The sequence below is a fragment of the Heterocephalus glaber genome, unplaced genomic scaffold (genome assembly GCF_053883595.1).
Source record: "Heterocephalus glaber isolate CG9 unplaced genomic scaffold, H.glaber_assembly_v1.0 deba00001761, whole genome shotgun sequence".
NCBI classification, from domain to species: Eukaryota; Metazoa; Chordata; class Mammalia; order Rodentia; family Bathyergidae; genus Heterocephalus; species Heterocephalus glaber.
The window spans coordinates 3,836,869-3,849,337 of record NW_028258458.1 but is presented as its reverse complement, the minus strand read 5'-3'; the positions used below and the strand labels follow the sequence as shown (position 1 = coordinate 3,849,337).

Genomic DNA, 12,469 nt, shown 5'->3' with positions numbered 1-12,469 from the left:
GGACGGTCCCTGGGGCAAAGAGTCATCCAGCCCAAGCTGGTCATACTGGCACGTGCCTGTTATCCCAGCACTGGGGAGGCTGAGGCAGGGGGATCACAAGTTTGAGCCCAGCCTGGGAAATTAGGTGAGACCCTGTCTCTAACATTAAGAGGCTGGGGACGTCACTCTGGTAGAACCCATGCTTAGCATGTGAGGGCCTGGATCTAGTTTTCAGCACATCAAATTGAAGAACAAAAGGGCCGAGGATTTAGCTCAGTGGTTCCCATGCCTGCCCTACAAGTGCAAGGTCCCAAGTTCGATCCCCACTACCAAAAACCTGAAGAACAAGATTAAGGTTCTAGATTTGGCTATAAGTGATGGAGCCCAGGCTCACTTCTGAGGCTGTTCTTCCTCCCTTTCTTGTGCTACAGATCTAGCCAGGACCTCAGCAGTAAGCCACACCCCCAGCCCTTTTTGTATTCTTTTATTTTGAGATAAGATCTCACTAAGTCACTAGGTTGCCCAGGCTGCCTTTGAACTTGTGACCCTCCTGCCTCATCCTCCCAGGGCTGGGATACCAGGCCTGCACTATCACTGCACCACTGTTCAGAGCCCAGCCGCTTCCCTCCAGCCACCTATGGGAATCCCCAGCAGGTGGAAACTCCGCCATGGTACATACTGAGGCCCAGGCAGACGCAGACCAGCCCAGCACCCTACAGCCCGGAGGCAGTAAGCCCGGCTCTTAAGAAGGGCAGACCCCTGTGGGGACCTAAGGAAACCCCAGCCAGCCTGCCTGTGGGTCCCCTGTGTCTAGGGTATAAAAGTGGACTCAGAACCGGGTTTGGTGGTGCACTCCAATAATCCCAGTACTCAGAGGCTGAGGCAGGAGAATCAAGGGCAGCCTGAGCTACACAGTCTCAAAAAAACCAAAGTGGACTTGGGCCATATTATGGGTAAGATCTAAAATGTCCCCCAAAGCCTGTGTGTGGTGGGAATCATGTGGTGCCATGGTCATCTGTGTGTTCATCCATGGATGAGTTCATGGCCAGAAGTGCTGTAAGGTGGGGCCTGGGCCAGGGATTTAGCTCAGTGGTTCTGCTGCCTGTCTCACAAGCGCAAAGACTCGAGTTGGATCCCTGGTAACAAAAAAAAAAAAAAAAAGAAGAAGGTGGGGCCTGGTTGGAGGAGGTCACTGTGGTATGGCCTGGAAGGTGGAAGGTCCATTCTTGTCCCTGATTCCTCTTTTCTCCTCCTGCTTCCCACACCATGAGGTGAGGAGTGTCCTCTGCAGGCCCCTCTGCCCTGCTGTCTCTGCCTTGGAGCAGGTGACCATGGACTGAACCCATGAACCAAAATAAACTTCTCTTCCTTTTAGTTTGGGTGTCAGCTATTGTGTCCCAGCAGTGGGAAAGTGACCCAGACAGTCCACAAAAGCCAGGCACGGAGGTGCACACCTATAATCTCACCACTCAGGAGGTTGAGACAGGAGGGCCGAAGTGAGTTCAAGGCCAGCCTGGGCTATATAGTGAGACCCTGTCTCAAAAAAATGAAAATAAAAAGACAATCCCCAAAGACTGCCAGAGCACCGAAGTATTGCAAAGCACCTTCTGGTTTGCCCCTTGGCTGCCTCCCACAATGGGGAGCTCACTAGCTTGGCAGCGGTACCATGTTCACAGAGCCCCATCTCAGTTTGAAAGGGGGGTCTGCCCTGGTGCTGACACATGCACATGCACACACGCACACCCCGCCATCTGCAGCCGCAGAGGGGATGTTCTCAGCACCATGACATCTGTCCACGCTGGACGGCCAAGCCCAGCACTCAGCCTGGCGCCTGAATGTGCTCAGGCCGCAGCTCCCGCTGGCCCTCAGCCAGGAAGATGAGCAGGGCACGCTGCAGCAGGTGCACCCCCAAGCGCCGCCGCCGAGCCGCGGGCCAGCTCACTGCCAGGCCGTAGTAGTGCCCCTGTTTCTGGTTGGTCAGCGTCTGGACTCCTGGAGAGATTGGAAATGGGGTCACAGGGCCAGCCTCAGGGTGCACTCCCCGGCAGGAGCAGGTGACGGCAAAGCCATCCCGACTTTCCCTTGAGTGGGAACAAACAGTGGGAACCAACTGCATGTGCATGTGAGTACAGAGTGGGTGCTCAATAGCTGCTCAATAGTGAGGGCTGAGGCACCCACCTAGGGCATCCACGAGGCAGGCCTCCCGTGTGTAAGCCTCCACACCCACCACATGCTGGAAGCAGTGCAGGGAGACCACGCCGCGGCCACTGTCCCAGATGTCCAGGATCCGGCGCACCTTGGGGCAGGCCTGGGAGGCGTGCAGGGTCAGAGGTCGCTCTGGACTCCCTCTTCCCTCTGCTTCCCACAGCCTAGCTGGCCTGCCCACCTCAAACTGACCCCTGTTGGCACACCTGTCTCCCTGGCCGCCCACGGTAGCCAAGAGCCTCCCAGAGGTGGACGTCGGGCCGGGAGCGTGTCCCCTTGCCCACATAGAAGATGGCACGGACGAATGTCTGAAGACGCTGGGCTGGACTCAGTGACAAGGCTCGGGCTGGCAGGTCCTGAGTCTCCCTGGAGGGGGGCAATTCAGAAAATGATGTTGGCTCCACAGACAGACCCCAACAACACAGAGCCCACAACCAGCGAGCCTCACCCTAGAGGGACAGAAAAGGATGGCTGCTCCCCAAGACACCCAGCCCCTCTTATAAAGAAGCTGGTGACCAGAGAGGCCGTCCCCTCCCTACGGACACATGCAGATATGACTGCAACCCTCACTTCCAGCTCCCACCCTGGCCCTTCCAACTGGGGCACCTGGGGTCCAGCAGCAGATACGTGAAGCTGGACTTCACCACACCCTCCCGCCACCTCTTTGAGGGATTCGGCTGCTCGAACTGCTGGGCCAGCGCGTTCTCGTCCGCCTGGCAATCAGGGATGCAGCCTGTCCGCAGGGCCTTGGCCAGTTCTGGGCTGTACTTTGAAAAGTCTGGGTCTGGGAGGGGAAACAGAGTCAGGGAGCTGGAGGAAGGGTGACTCGGGAAGCTGGTGAGAGGGTGGACTGGAAGCTGGGGTCCTGGGCTCCAGGCTCCAAGATGGACTCACCAAGCACAGCCCGGGCTTCTTCTGGCCAGGGGAAAGGAGCAGCTGGGCAGTGATAGTCGCCTGGTGCTGAGAACCTGTGCAGCAGCTGTTGGCCAGGCATGGCAGGGGCTGGCGGAAGCTGGCAGGTGGGGACACAGTCCCTGTCTTCTGCAGCACTGGCCTCGTCCTCTGTCAGCCAGAGGGCAGCCACGTCTCCCCCACAGGACAGCTGCTCATCTGCCAGGGAGCAGAAGCCTGGCTCCTGGGGGCAGCTGTGGGCATCCAGGAGGGGTGGGAAGAAGGTGGCCCGAGACCCAGACAGAGTCATGGCCCACAGCCGAGCGCTGAGCTCAGCCTCCTGGCCAGATGGCCCTTGGCCACCTGTGGGCCCCGGGGCTGCCTGCATGCATCCCTGCTCTGCCCGGGGCAATGATCTGGCCCAGACAGAGTTTCTCTCCAGGGCCATGTCCTCTGCTCTGGAAACTTCCTCTGCGGTGACGAAGGAGGCCTCATTGGAGCTGCTGCCCGAGTCCCCATCTTCGTCGGCAACCTCCAGGGGGTCAGTGGGGCTGGTGGCCCCCCGGCTGGTGGCCAGGCCCATGTCCCCACAGTCAGGCTGGGCTTGCGGGGGGCCGGAGTCCAGAGTCACACGGGGGGACCCCAGGATGTCTCCTGGAGAGGAGGTCAGAGAGGAATGGAGGGGAGGCAGATGCGGAGCCAGGTCAGACACTGACTGGTGTTGCAAGGAGAGAGGCAGAAAGGGGATGGGACAAGGCACAGTCAGAAATGGCAGCTGATGGGGTGCCAAGGCCCTCCCAGAGGCTTCGTGGTACAGGTCTCTAATCTCAGCGCTCAGGAGGCTGAGGCAGGAGGGTTGGAAATTCAAGTCCTGCCTGGGCAATTTAGCTAATTAGCAAGACCCTGTCTCAAAATAAACCATAAAAAGGGGTTGGGGATGCAGCTCAGTGAGAAGGAGCTGGGTTTCATCCCCAGTAGAAAGGAAGGAAGGAAGAAGGAAGAAAAGAACAGACCGACCGGACCGAGTCAGTCCCAGAGCCACAGCCCGGAGCACAGGTATCGGGCGCAGCGAGACCCCGCATCTGCACTCACCGGGGATTCCCGTGGTCGCCGTCGCCGGGCAGCCGGGCGAGCGCAGCCCCAGCAGGACGCGCGCGCAGTCCCCTTGTCCCTGCTGCTCCGCGAGGTCCTGAGGGCGGAGCCCGTCCTGCGAGGGCGAGGGGCGGTCAGCAGGGGGCGGCCCCGCCCAGCCCCGCCCCACCCCGCCCGGGCCCACCTGGTCCCGCAGCGCCGGGTCCGCTCCGTGGCTTAGTAGCAGTTCCAGGCCGCGGCGACAGCCCCAGGCGGCGGCCACGTGCAGCGGTGTCAGCGCCTCGGCTGAGCTGGGAAGGGGGCCGAGGTCACCGCAGGCAGGGTCCCTGGTCCGCGCCCGAGACCCTACCTCCACCCCAGCCTGCAGTCCCTGCGCCCCGCTGTACCCCGCGCGAGCCTCCTGCGGCCCCGCTCACCGGGCGTTGGGGTCCCCGCCGCGCCGCAGCAGCGCCCCGAGACAGCACAGCCCGCGCCGACGCCGCGCCCGGGCCGCCAGGTGCAGGGGGGCAGCGCCGTCCTCCAGCACCAGGTTGGGGTCCGCGCCATGGGTGAGCAGCGCCTCCACCTCCCTGCACGAGGGTAGGGGTCAGGGGGACCAGGAACAGGCTTCGGGGGTCCCAAGACAAGGATCAGGCCCGACTCAGTCAAGGCTTAGGGGGCCCCGGAACAAGGTTCAGGGGGCACCCAGGACAGGGGTCAGCGGGGACCCCGGCAAGTGTCAGGATGGGCCCGCCCGTGCCCACCTCGGCTCCTCCTGGAGCAGAGCGGCCCGCAGCCGCCGGGCTAGGCCGGCCGCGGTGCCCGTGTCCCCGGCTTCGGAGCCCATATCCTCGCCGTGCCGCCGCGGGGCCCCCGGGGCTGCCTCGTTCCAACTTCCCGCGGCGGCCGAGTGCGCAGGCGCCGCTCCGCCCCCGGCTCGGGTCGCAGCGCGGCTACTGCGTGCAGGGTCCCCATTCCCTCGGGTTTGGTGACAACCCTGGCAGCGGCGGCCAGGCAGGGTCTGGGGCGGCCGATAAGGCGCTGGGCTGGGGATGCAGAGGGTGTGGCATTATCTCGTCCCCAAACTCGAGATGGAACGCACCCTGGGGACAGGGAGGACCAGAGGGCCTCAGGGCAGCCGGGACAAGGCCAAATGGCCTCCCTTAGCGCACAGACCCTTAAGCTCCCCAGGGTGGGCTACAACTTTCGGTCCTCCTGCCTCAGCCTCCCGGAGGGCTGGGATGACAGCGGGGCCAGGGCGCCCAGCACCCTCCCGCTTCTAAAGGCCCTGCGTCCCGTTTCTAGTCCATCAGAGCCGTCAGTTGCGTTGTCGGCTGATATCTTCGAGGACCTTAACTTGTCGTCTGCAAACCGGGAGGGAAGTTCTGACCACCCGGGGACCATATTTCAGCTCGGGAGGCGACACGCAGTGCCACGCGGAGGAAAGCGGGTCCTCCGTAATAAAGCTGTGTTCGTTTTGTCTGAGCTGAGCGCATTTCCCTGGCGAACTCGTCACCTCCGCTCAGGTCGAGGGAGGGGCTGAAGCGGACCTCCCGGGGGCTGCGTCCTCTCAGGCCCACAGCGTTGCCAGGAAGTGTCAATCTTTCTCCCGGGGAGGGGAATGACCCAGGACTGGCCAATCAGAGCAGCAGGAACCTAGCTCACAATTGGTTCAACATGGGACCACGTGACGGCACAGACCCAATTACATCTGGGCGCCAAAGCTGCGGCAGGGCTTGGGGACCAGCCACCGCCCCCTGGCGGCAATACCGTGGGCACCCGGACACTGCTCAGCCTGCAGCTGCGCTCTTGGAGGAAGCCACTCGCCTCTTCGGCTTGGTGGATGCATTTCCTGTCACTTGCACCAAGGCCTAGGTTAGCAACTCTCAGATTTTTATTTTGATGCCCCAAATCACAAAGGGAACAAAAATGACAACGGACAAGCTAGGCGTGGGCGTGGCCAGTGAACAAGTGGGGTGCGCACCCCAGGGCTCCTGCACCTCAGGCCCCCTGGGTGCCGACGGGAACCCCTCGGGGTCCCACAGAGCGCTGATTGAGAACCAGCACTGGGGACCCAGGGCTCCGCTGCACAGAGGCTGCGACTGCCGGGGAGGTTCACACAGTGGCCTCCACCTCAGCGGCCTCCTGGTCCTCCTCCAGCAGGCTGTAGGACGCGTGGCTCTGGCAGGGCCGCTGCAGCGGGTGAGCCAGCAGCTTCGCCATGCAGTTGTGCAGCTCCAGGGCCGGCCCAGTGAACGGCACCTCATACTTGTAGCTGGTGCCCTTGGTATCCAGGCTGCCCATGAAGGCAAACATGTCCTGGGGGACAATAAAGGGCAGTTCAGGCAGCCCTTGCCCAGGACAGGCCATCCCTGTCCCAAAGAGAGACATCTGGGATGGGTTCTGAAGGGTAAGGAGGAGTTTGACAAGCAGAAAACATTTATGCAGTCAGCAATCCTAACACCCACCCAGAGCCGGGACCCCAGAAGGTCTCATCTCCAGCCCCATGATGATCTTTTCTGAGGATGAGGAAAGGCACTGCAGGGGAGGGTCTTTTGATGAAGGCATTGAAGTATGAGTGGGAGCTGGTCTCCGCTGCCCCTGTTCATACAGGTACAAGTGGCCTACTTGGGGTCCCGCAGCTCGGTCATGGCTGGAACACTGACGGGAGAAGGGAGGGAGCCAGCTCCTGGCTGAGGGCCAGGCAAGGGCAAAGCAGGAAGAAAAGGAGGAAGCAGGGTAGCTGGGTGAGGGGGACCGGACCTGACAAGTCCCTCACGGCGCTGTCCGGACCACGCCCACCACGTTAGCTCTGCACCAGCTCACAGGAGACTCACGGGAGATGGTTGTTGAGCAACCGGACCGCGTAACCAACCCGCAGGCGCAGGGCTCCTGGCTATTCCCCAGCTCTCACCTTCCAGCTCAGTTCCTCCTCCTTCTCCTCGGCTCCATTGTGGATGTAAACAACGTCGAAAAAGAAATACGGGCACTGGAACATCTTCTGCAGAGGAAAGGGCAAGGGTGGGCACACGAGCACCTGTGACCCCCGCTTTGCTCTCGGCCAGCTGGGAGGCCCCGCCCACCTTCATGGGCTCCGTCAGCGAGAACTGCGGCTGGCGCGGCGGGCGGCTGTACAGCAGGATGCTTCGCACCACGTAGGGGGGTGGGATCGTCTGCACGCTCTCGGTCACCGGCAGCTCCGTCTTCTGCAGGCTGAGTGGCCGGGTGAGACACGGGGGTCAGATATGGGGGCCCCTACACATCCCAGGCCCGGCCCTCTCGCTGCCCGCCGGGTGCCCTCAGCACCCCCACCCTTGGCGCCCGCCCCTGGCCCGCAGGGACCTCCTCGTAGCACCTGGTCCCCGCCAGGCCGAGCTCCTTAAGCAGGGACCAGATTTTGTTTTTTGGTTCTGGAATGGAATCTCGGCCCTCACACTGAGCTTCAGTCCCAATTCGTTTTGTATTTTTTAGGTTGAACAGTGTCTCGCTGAGTCGCTAAGCTCCCAGGCCTGGGCTGGAGCTCTCCATCCTCCTGCCTCAGCCTCCCAGAGTGCTGGGAGGGCGGGCGTGCGCCCCAGGCCTGGCTGGGATGAAAACTTTTAACACACAGCTCTCTACAGCGAGCTCGCCGAGTATGGCTCACAGCGAGAGTGGAAGGCGAGGGGCAGCCACAGGGCCACCTCGGAGAGCGGGGACGCGTCTCCGCGGACGGATAAATGTGCAGTGGCTCCACGCAGCAGGTGGGTGAGGCGCCCCAGGGCTGGCATTATCCTGCCTGGTTTTTCTAGTTGTCGGGGTCAGGTCCCAGGACCCCGCCCTGGCTAGGCGAGCGCTCACACTGAGCTGCACCCCACCGGTGTCTCTGCCGGTGGATAACTCACATGAGGCTGAAGAGTCCTTCCAGGTCTGGAGCGGACGCTAAGGAGAAGGCCCGAGCAGAGGATGGGAGGCAGAGGCAGGCGGCGCCCGGATTCTGAAGCTGGGCACCCAGGCTCTCGGGGACTGGCCGTGACCCTCCAGGGGGCCTGGCCTTGCTGAGCAAACTCCCTCTCGGCACCGATCACAAACCAGGGCCTATGGGCCCAGGGCTTTAACTCAGTGGTTCTGGCGCCTGCCTTGCAAGCACAAGGTCCTCAGTTTGATCCCCAGTGCCAAAACAAACCAACCGGGGCCTAGACTGGAGCCCCCGAAGACGCCTCCACCAGGGACAGGGCTGCTGTCCTTCCAGCATCAAAGCCATGGCGTGTCTGCTCCCCCTCCACACCACTTGCCACTGTTTAAGTTCACAGGGCTCACTTCCTATTTTAAGTTTGGGCCACGCCTGCACCTTTTATTTTTTCCAGTGTCAGGAGTTGAACCCAGGGCCTTAACACTGTGCTGCATCTCCAGCCCTCCCCCTTTTTCATTTTGAGACAGAGTATCCCTAAATCGCTTTGTTGGTCAGGCTGGGCTGGAACTTGCCATCCTCCTGCCTCACTGCTGGATGACAGGCGTGGGCCCTGTGCCCAGCTCAACCCCATGGTGTTGGCATTTTTGTGCATCCGGTGTCACAGATGGGTAACCTGCCCAACCCGCAGCAGTGCCAGGATCACTGCGGCCTAGCTTGGGTCCACAGGGAGGAGGGTCCCACCCCTGCCCGCGGAAGGATACTGAAGGTGGAGCAGGTGGCCGTCTCCAGGTCATACAGGCAGCTGCACAGCTCCCTTGGATCCGAGGTCAGGCCGGACAGCTGCGGGCAGCACAGGCCTCAGCGGGTGCACCGGGTCCCCAGGGAGCCCGGCCCCCCAGGGCCCTTCCGGGCCTACCCAGGCCGTGTCGTCGTTCACCACCACCAGTGCAAACTCGTGGCTCTTGTCGATCTTGTGCTTTGTCCTCACAAACATCTCGATCATCTTCTGGGAGACGTTGAGGGCGTTGGTTTTGGAGCTGGGGAGGCACAGTGAGGGGTGAAGAAGCCCTTGCCCCCTCAGGCCCCAGAACTGCCTGTCCCTGGCGGGAGCATGGAGGCGCCCACAGACCGGGCCCTGCTGCCCTGAGTCCACACCCTTCCCAGAGGGTCCCTCCAGCCAGCTTGGGGTTCACAGTCTCCAAGGAGGCCTCGCTAGACTTCCCCCCACCACGGGGGACCCAGGGGTATCAGGCAGGGAAGTCTTGCTCTGTTGCCCAGGTTGGCTCTGAACTCCTAGGCTTAGGCAATCCTGCCTCTGCCTGACAGTGGCTGGGAGAGTAGCTATGTTCACACACTGTATAATCCATCTGTCACCTCCCAGCACCTCCCAGAAGCCCCTGGGGACCCTTCCAGGCCCTGCCTCCTGCCCCGCTGCTGGTGCCAAGGGGCTCCGGCCAAGGCTTTGTGCTCAGCTAGGCTGACCCTGGCCCTGCCTTTTACCATCTCAAGGCCACATCGAACAGGCAGGGTTGCCAGGGAGAACCCAGGCAGGGCCGGTCTCTTCCTGCCGGGGCCATGAGCTCAAACCCCCACACCTGTTCTCACCCATTGAAAGACTCCAGCTTTGGAAGTGACATCTCCTCCGACAGATCCAGGCAGATGATCTGCAGGGAACGGGGGTCAAGGTCACACGCCGGCTGGCACTCCTCCAATGGCCCTTCCTCCGGATCCCTGTCCCCAGAGGTTCTCTGATGACCCTAACTCCCAGCCTCGCCACGCATGGGACAGGCCCAAAGGAAAGAAGACTGGAGCTGGAGCAGTGGCACACACCCGTCATTCCAGCACTGGGGAAGCTGAGGCAGGAGGATCACCATGAGTTTGAGGCCTGCCTGGGCTACATAGTGAGTTCAGGGCCAGCCTGAACTACATAGGGAGACCTTGCCTCAAAAAACCAAGAAAAAGAAGAAAAAAAGAAAGAAAGAAAGAAAGAAAGAGAGAGAGAGAAAGAAAGAAAAGGAAAGAAAGAAGGAAAGAAAGGAAGGAAGGAAGGAAGGAAGGAAGGAAGGAAGGAAGGAAGGAAACTGGGCTGGAGTCCAGGTACTGAGAATAAACCAGAGAATAACTGACACAGAAACACAGCCAGGAGGACAGAGCAGGTTGGACTATAGGTTCAAAAGACATTTCCTGACCCGGGTGGGGTGGTGCATGCCCATCATTCCAGCACTCTGGGAGGCTGATCAAAGTTAAGAGTCCTGCCTGAACATCTCAGCAAGGCCCTCCCTCAAAATAAAAAATAAAAAGGGCTGGGGATGGAGCTCAGAGAGCCAGGCCGAAACCTCTACTTACCACCTTCTCCGGACAGTTGACCCTCGGTGTTCGAATCTGGACCTCAAGAGCCGACGGCGGCACCTGCCAGGGCTGGGGGCCAGCTCCTGGAGGGTTGGGGGTCCCGTCACCCACACTGGCCGCCTCCCCCTCCCCTTCACTGCGGCTGCCCACACTGGCCTGTGCCCCCAGTGCCCGGTCCTCAGCCCCCTCAGGATTGGAGCGTGTCTGAGGCCGAGGCTCAGCCGACTGCTCCTCCTCCTCCTCCTCCTCTTCTTCCTCCTCCTCTTCTTCCTCTTCCTCTGTAGGGCTTCCGGGCTCAGCCACTTCCATGGTGCCTGATTGGCTGGATGGAGCAGGGGCGGGGGAAGCCAGGATCCTCTCCTTAGAGGTTTTGAAGACATTTGGTTACAAAGCAGGAACATGGGCTAAGCCTTAGGACTTGGCTTGCAAAGTTGGAGAGTGGATCCTTTCACACCTATCAGCCCAGCATCCAATCCAACCTGAAGTCCAGCTCCTACTTCTGCTGCAGGGCTCACCCTGCCTCTCTCTGTCACTCAGCCAGTGAGTGCGGCCCAGCTTTCTGTCCCCTGTGAATGGCTCTTGCTGAGCAGTGACTGGCAGATCTGGGACTCCCAGTACAGACTTTGGGAAGAGACTTTCCTTAGAGAGCCGGAAAGATAAAAACGGAGAGCTGCTGGGAGCCACTTTTGCCTCTAAACGGGAAAAGAAGGCCTGCTTGAGGTCCCGAAGTGATGCCCACCCAGAAAACAGCACATGGACTTTTGAGCACCCGGATCCAACTATACCTGCACACACTCTATAATCCACCAACTTCCTGTTCTGGCTGACGCCACTCTGAGCTGGGTTCTGTTACCTGAAACTGGCACCGTCTAGGCGAATAAGGAGCAATGGGCTCTGAGTTTTCCCAGGGCCGATGGGCTGGCCAAGGGTGTCTGCACGACGACGGGGCGCGGATCCGGGTGCTGCAGGTCCCTGGGGAGACACGGGGCGCCAGTGGAGCAGTTGGCCCTGGGCGACTTGCGCCCCCACCCCGCCTCCGCGGGAGACAAAGCTGCAGCTGCAGCAGTAAGGATGGAGGCCAGGCCTCGGGAGAAACCAGGGAGGAAGGCAGCAGCCTCGGGGAGGGCAAGGAGCGGGGGCTCTGGAGCCAGAGAAGCTACCTGGCTTGGGACCTGCCGCGCGCGCTGTCACCACCCAATATCCACTCACCGCACCCTGAGCTTTCCCCCAAATCAACCCCCAACTCCCTAGGAAGCAGCCCTCTTCCCAACCGGAAGTTAGCAGACGTGGCCGCAGCACCTCCTGGGAAATGTAGTTCAGCGGAGCTGTGGATTTACGGAGAGACTAACCGAAGGAAGCCGGAGTGATCTTGGAACCTGATAGGCTGGGATTGTGCCAGACTCTGCACGGGGGTGGGGCCGAATGGGGCGATATCTGGAATGTGATAGGCTATACTGAGAGCGAGTTGTGAAATATGATTGGCTAAACTCAGATTAGTCGGAGTTTGTATGTTTCTGGCCCAATCAGACTGCACTGGTCAGTGCTGGGCAACAGAAGGCCTAGCTCGCAATGTGATAAACCGAGTGCGACTGAGTTGAGCGGAAATTAGGCGGAGAGGCAGGACTGATTGATGATTGACGGAGCCAGGCTGTGCCTCAGTGGGGGCGGGCGGAAGTGGGCGTGACACGACCCCGTGACCCCACCCAGTTGCTTAATTCTGCCCCTATTTTACATATTATGCATACACCAAAAAACTTTAAACCTGATCTGGGGTGAGGCTCGGTGGTAGAGCGCTTCCCCAGCATGCATGAGGCCCTGGGTTCCATCCCAAGCATCTGAAAAAAACACACTAATCTTTATTTTGTTGTACTAGGAATTGAACACAGCCAGGGCTACCGCACTGAGCTACATCTACAAACCTTTATGTATTTTTCATCCTGGGACTCCCTAAGTCCCTAAATTGGCAGGTTGAGCTAGAATTTGCACTCCTCCTGCCTCAGCCTCCCAGAGTGCACCACCACACCTGGCTTGAACCTTAGTTTATTTCTGAAAGACTCAATGAAGCCTGCCTGCCTCAGCCAAGAG

General features: G+C 60.5%; 2 protein-coding genes across 15 annotated transcripts; both read right to left on the bottom strand.

Moving 5' to 3' along the window:
• Window positions 1–1,080: 1,080 nt before the first annotated feature.
• Window positions 1,081–5,893, bottom strand: Ankle1 (ankyrin repeat and LEM domain containing 1). 2 transcript variants are annotated; one of them, XM_013068653.3, is made up of 9 exons: window positions 4,911–5,893; window positions 4,584–4,736; window positions 4,352–4,457; window positions 4,168–4,282; window positions 3,079–3,729; window positions 2,791–2,968; window positions 2,391–2,550; window positions 2,158–2,287; window positions 1,081–1,971 (listed from the first exon to the last, which is right to left on the bottom strand). In XM_013068653.3, exons 1-9 carry the CDS (start codon window positions 4,991–4,993, stop codon window positions 1,799–1,801), a joined length of 1,749 nt encoding a protein of 582 aa, XP_012924107.1. In that variant the 5' UTR covers window positions 4,994–5,893; the 3' UTR covers window positions 1,081–1,798. The 2 variants fall into 2 exon arrangements, with proteins under 2 accessions (XP_012924107.1, XP_021106744.1); XM_021251085.2 differs by lacking the exon at window positions 2,158–2,287.
• A 129-nt stretch (window positions 5,894–6,022) lies between these two features.
• On the bottom strand, window positions 6,023–11,727 carry Babam1 (BRISC and BRCA1 A complex member 1). Of its 13 annotated transcripts, none has more exons than XR_002391795.2 (11): window positions 11,594–11,714; window positions 11,238–11,356; window positions 10,382–10,744; window positions 9,641–9,699; window positions 8,952–9,072; window positions 8,797–8,875; window positions 8,028–8,052; window positions 7,230–7,359; window positions 7,061–7,147; window positions 6,615–6,839; window positions 6,023–6,465 (listed from the first exon to the last, which is right to left on the bottom strand). XR_002391795.2 is itself a non-coding variant. In XM_021251105.2 (11 exons), exons 3-11 carry the CDS (start codon window positions 10,691–10,693, stop codon window positions 6,410–6,412), a joined length of 1,062 nt encoding a protein of 353 aa, XP_021106764.1. In that variant the 5' UTR covers window positions 10,694–10,706; window positions 11,238–11,356; window positions 11,656–11,727; the 3' UTR covers window positions 6,023–6,409. The 13 variants fall into 13 exon arrangements, 10 of the variants coding, with proteins under 10 accessions (XP_021106764.1, XP_012924147.1, XP_012924144.1 ...); XR_015447613.1 differs by having other exon boundaries at window positions 11,545–11,699; XR_015447614.1 differs by having other exon boundaries at window positions 10,382–10,706; window positions 11,545–11,699.
• Between the last annotated feature and the right edge of the window lie 742 nt (window positions 11,728–12,469).

Bases quoted from the DNA above. Each gene is read 5' to 3' on its own strand.
- Ankle1 (XM_013068653.3), bottom strand. From the start codon at position 4,993: ATGGGCTCCGAAGCCGGGGACACGGGCACCGCGGCCGGCCTAGCCCGG. The intron at 3,730-4,167 runs GTGAGTGCAGAT...CCTCCTCTCCAG, and splicing joins GGCGACCACGGGAATCCCCG to GAGACATCCTGGGGTCCCCC. The intron at 2,551-2,790 runs GTGCCCCAGTTG...GCCCCCCTCCAG, and splicing joins TATCTGCTGCTGGACCCCAG to GGAGACTCAGGACCTGCCAG.
- Babam1 (XM_021251105.2), bottom strand. From the start codon at position 10,693: ATGGAAGTGGCTGAGCCCGGAAGCCCTACAGAGGAAGAGGAAGAAGAG. The intron at 9,700-10,381 runs GTAAGTAGAGGT...CGTTCCCTGCAG, and splicing joins TCAACTGTCCGGAGAAGGTG to ATCATCTGCCTGGATCTGTC. The intron at 8,876-8,951 runs GTAGGCCCGGAA...TGCTGCCCGCAG, and splicing joins TGAACGACGACACGGCCTGG to CTGTCCGGCCTGACCTCGGA.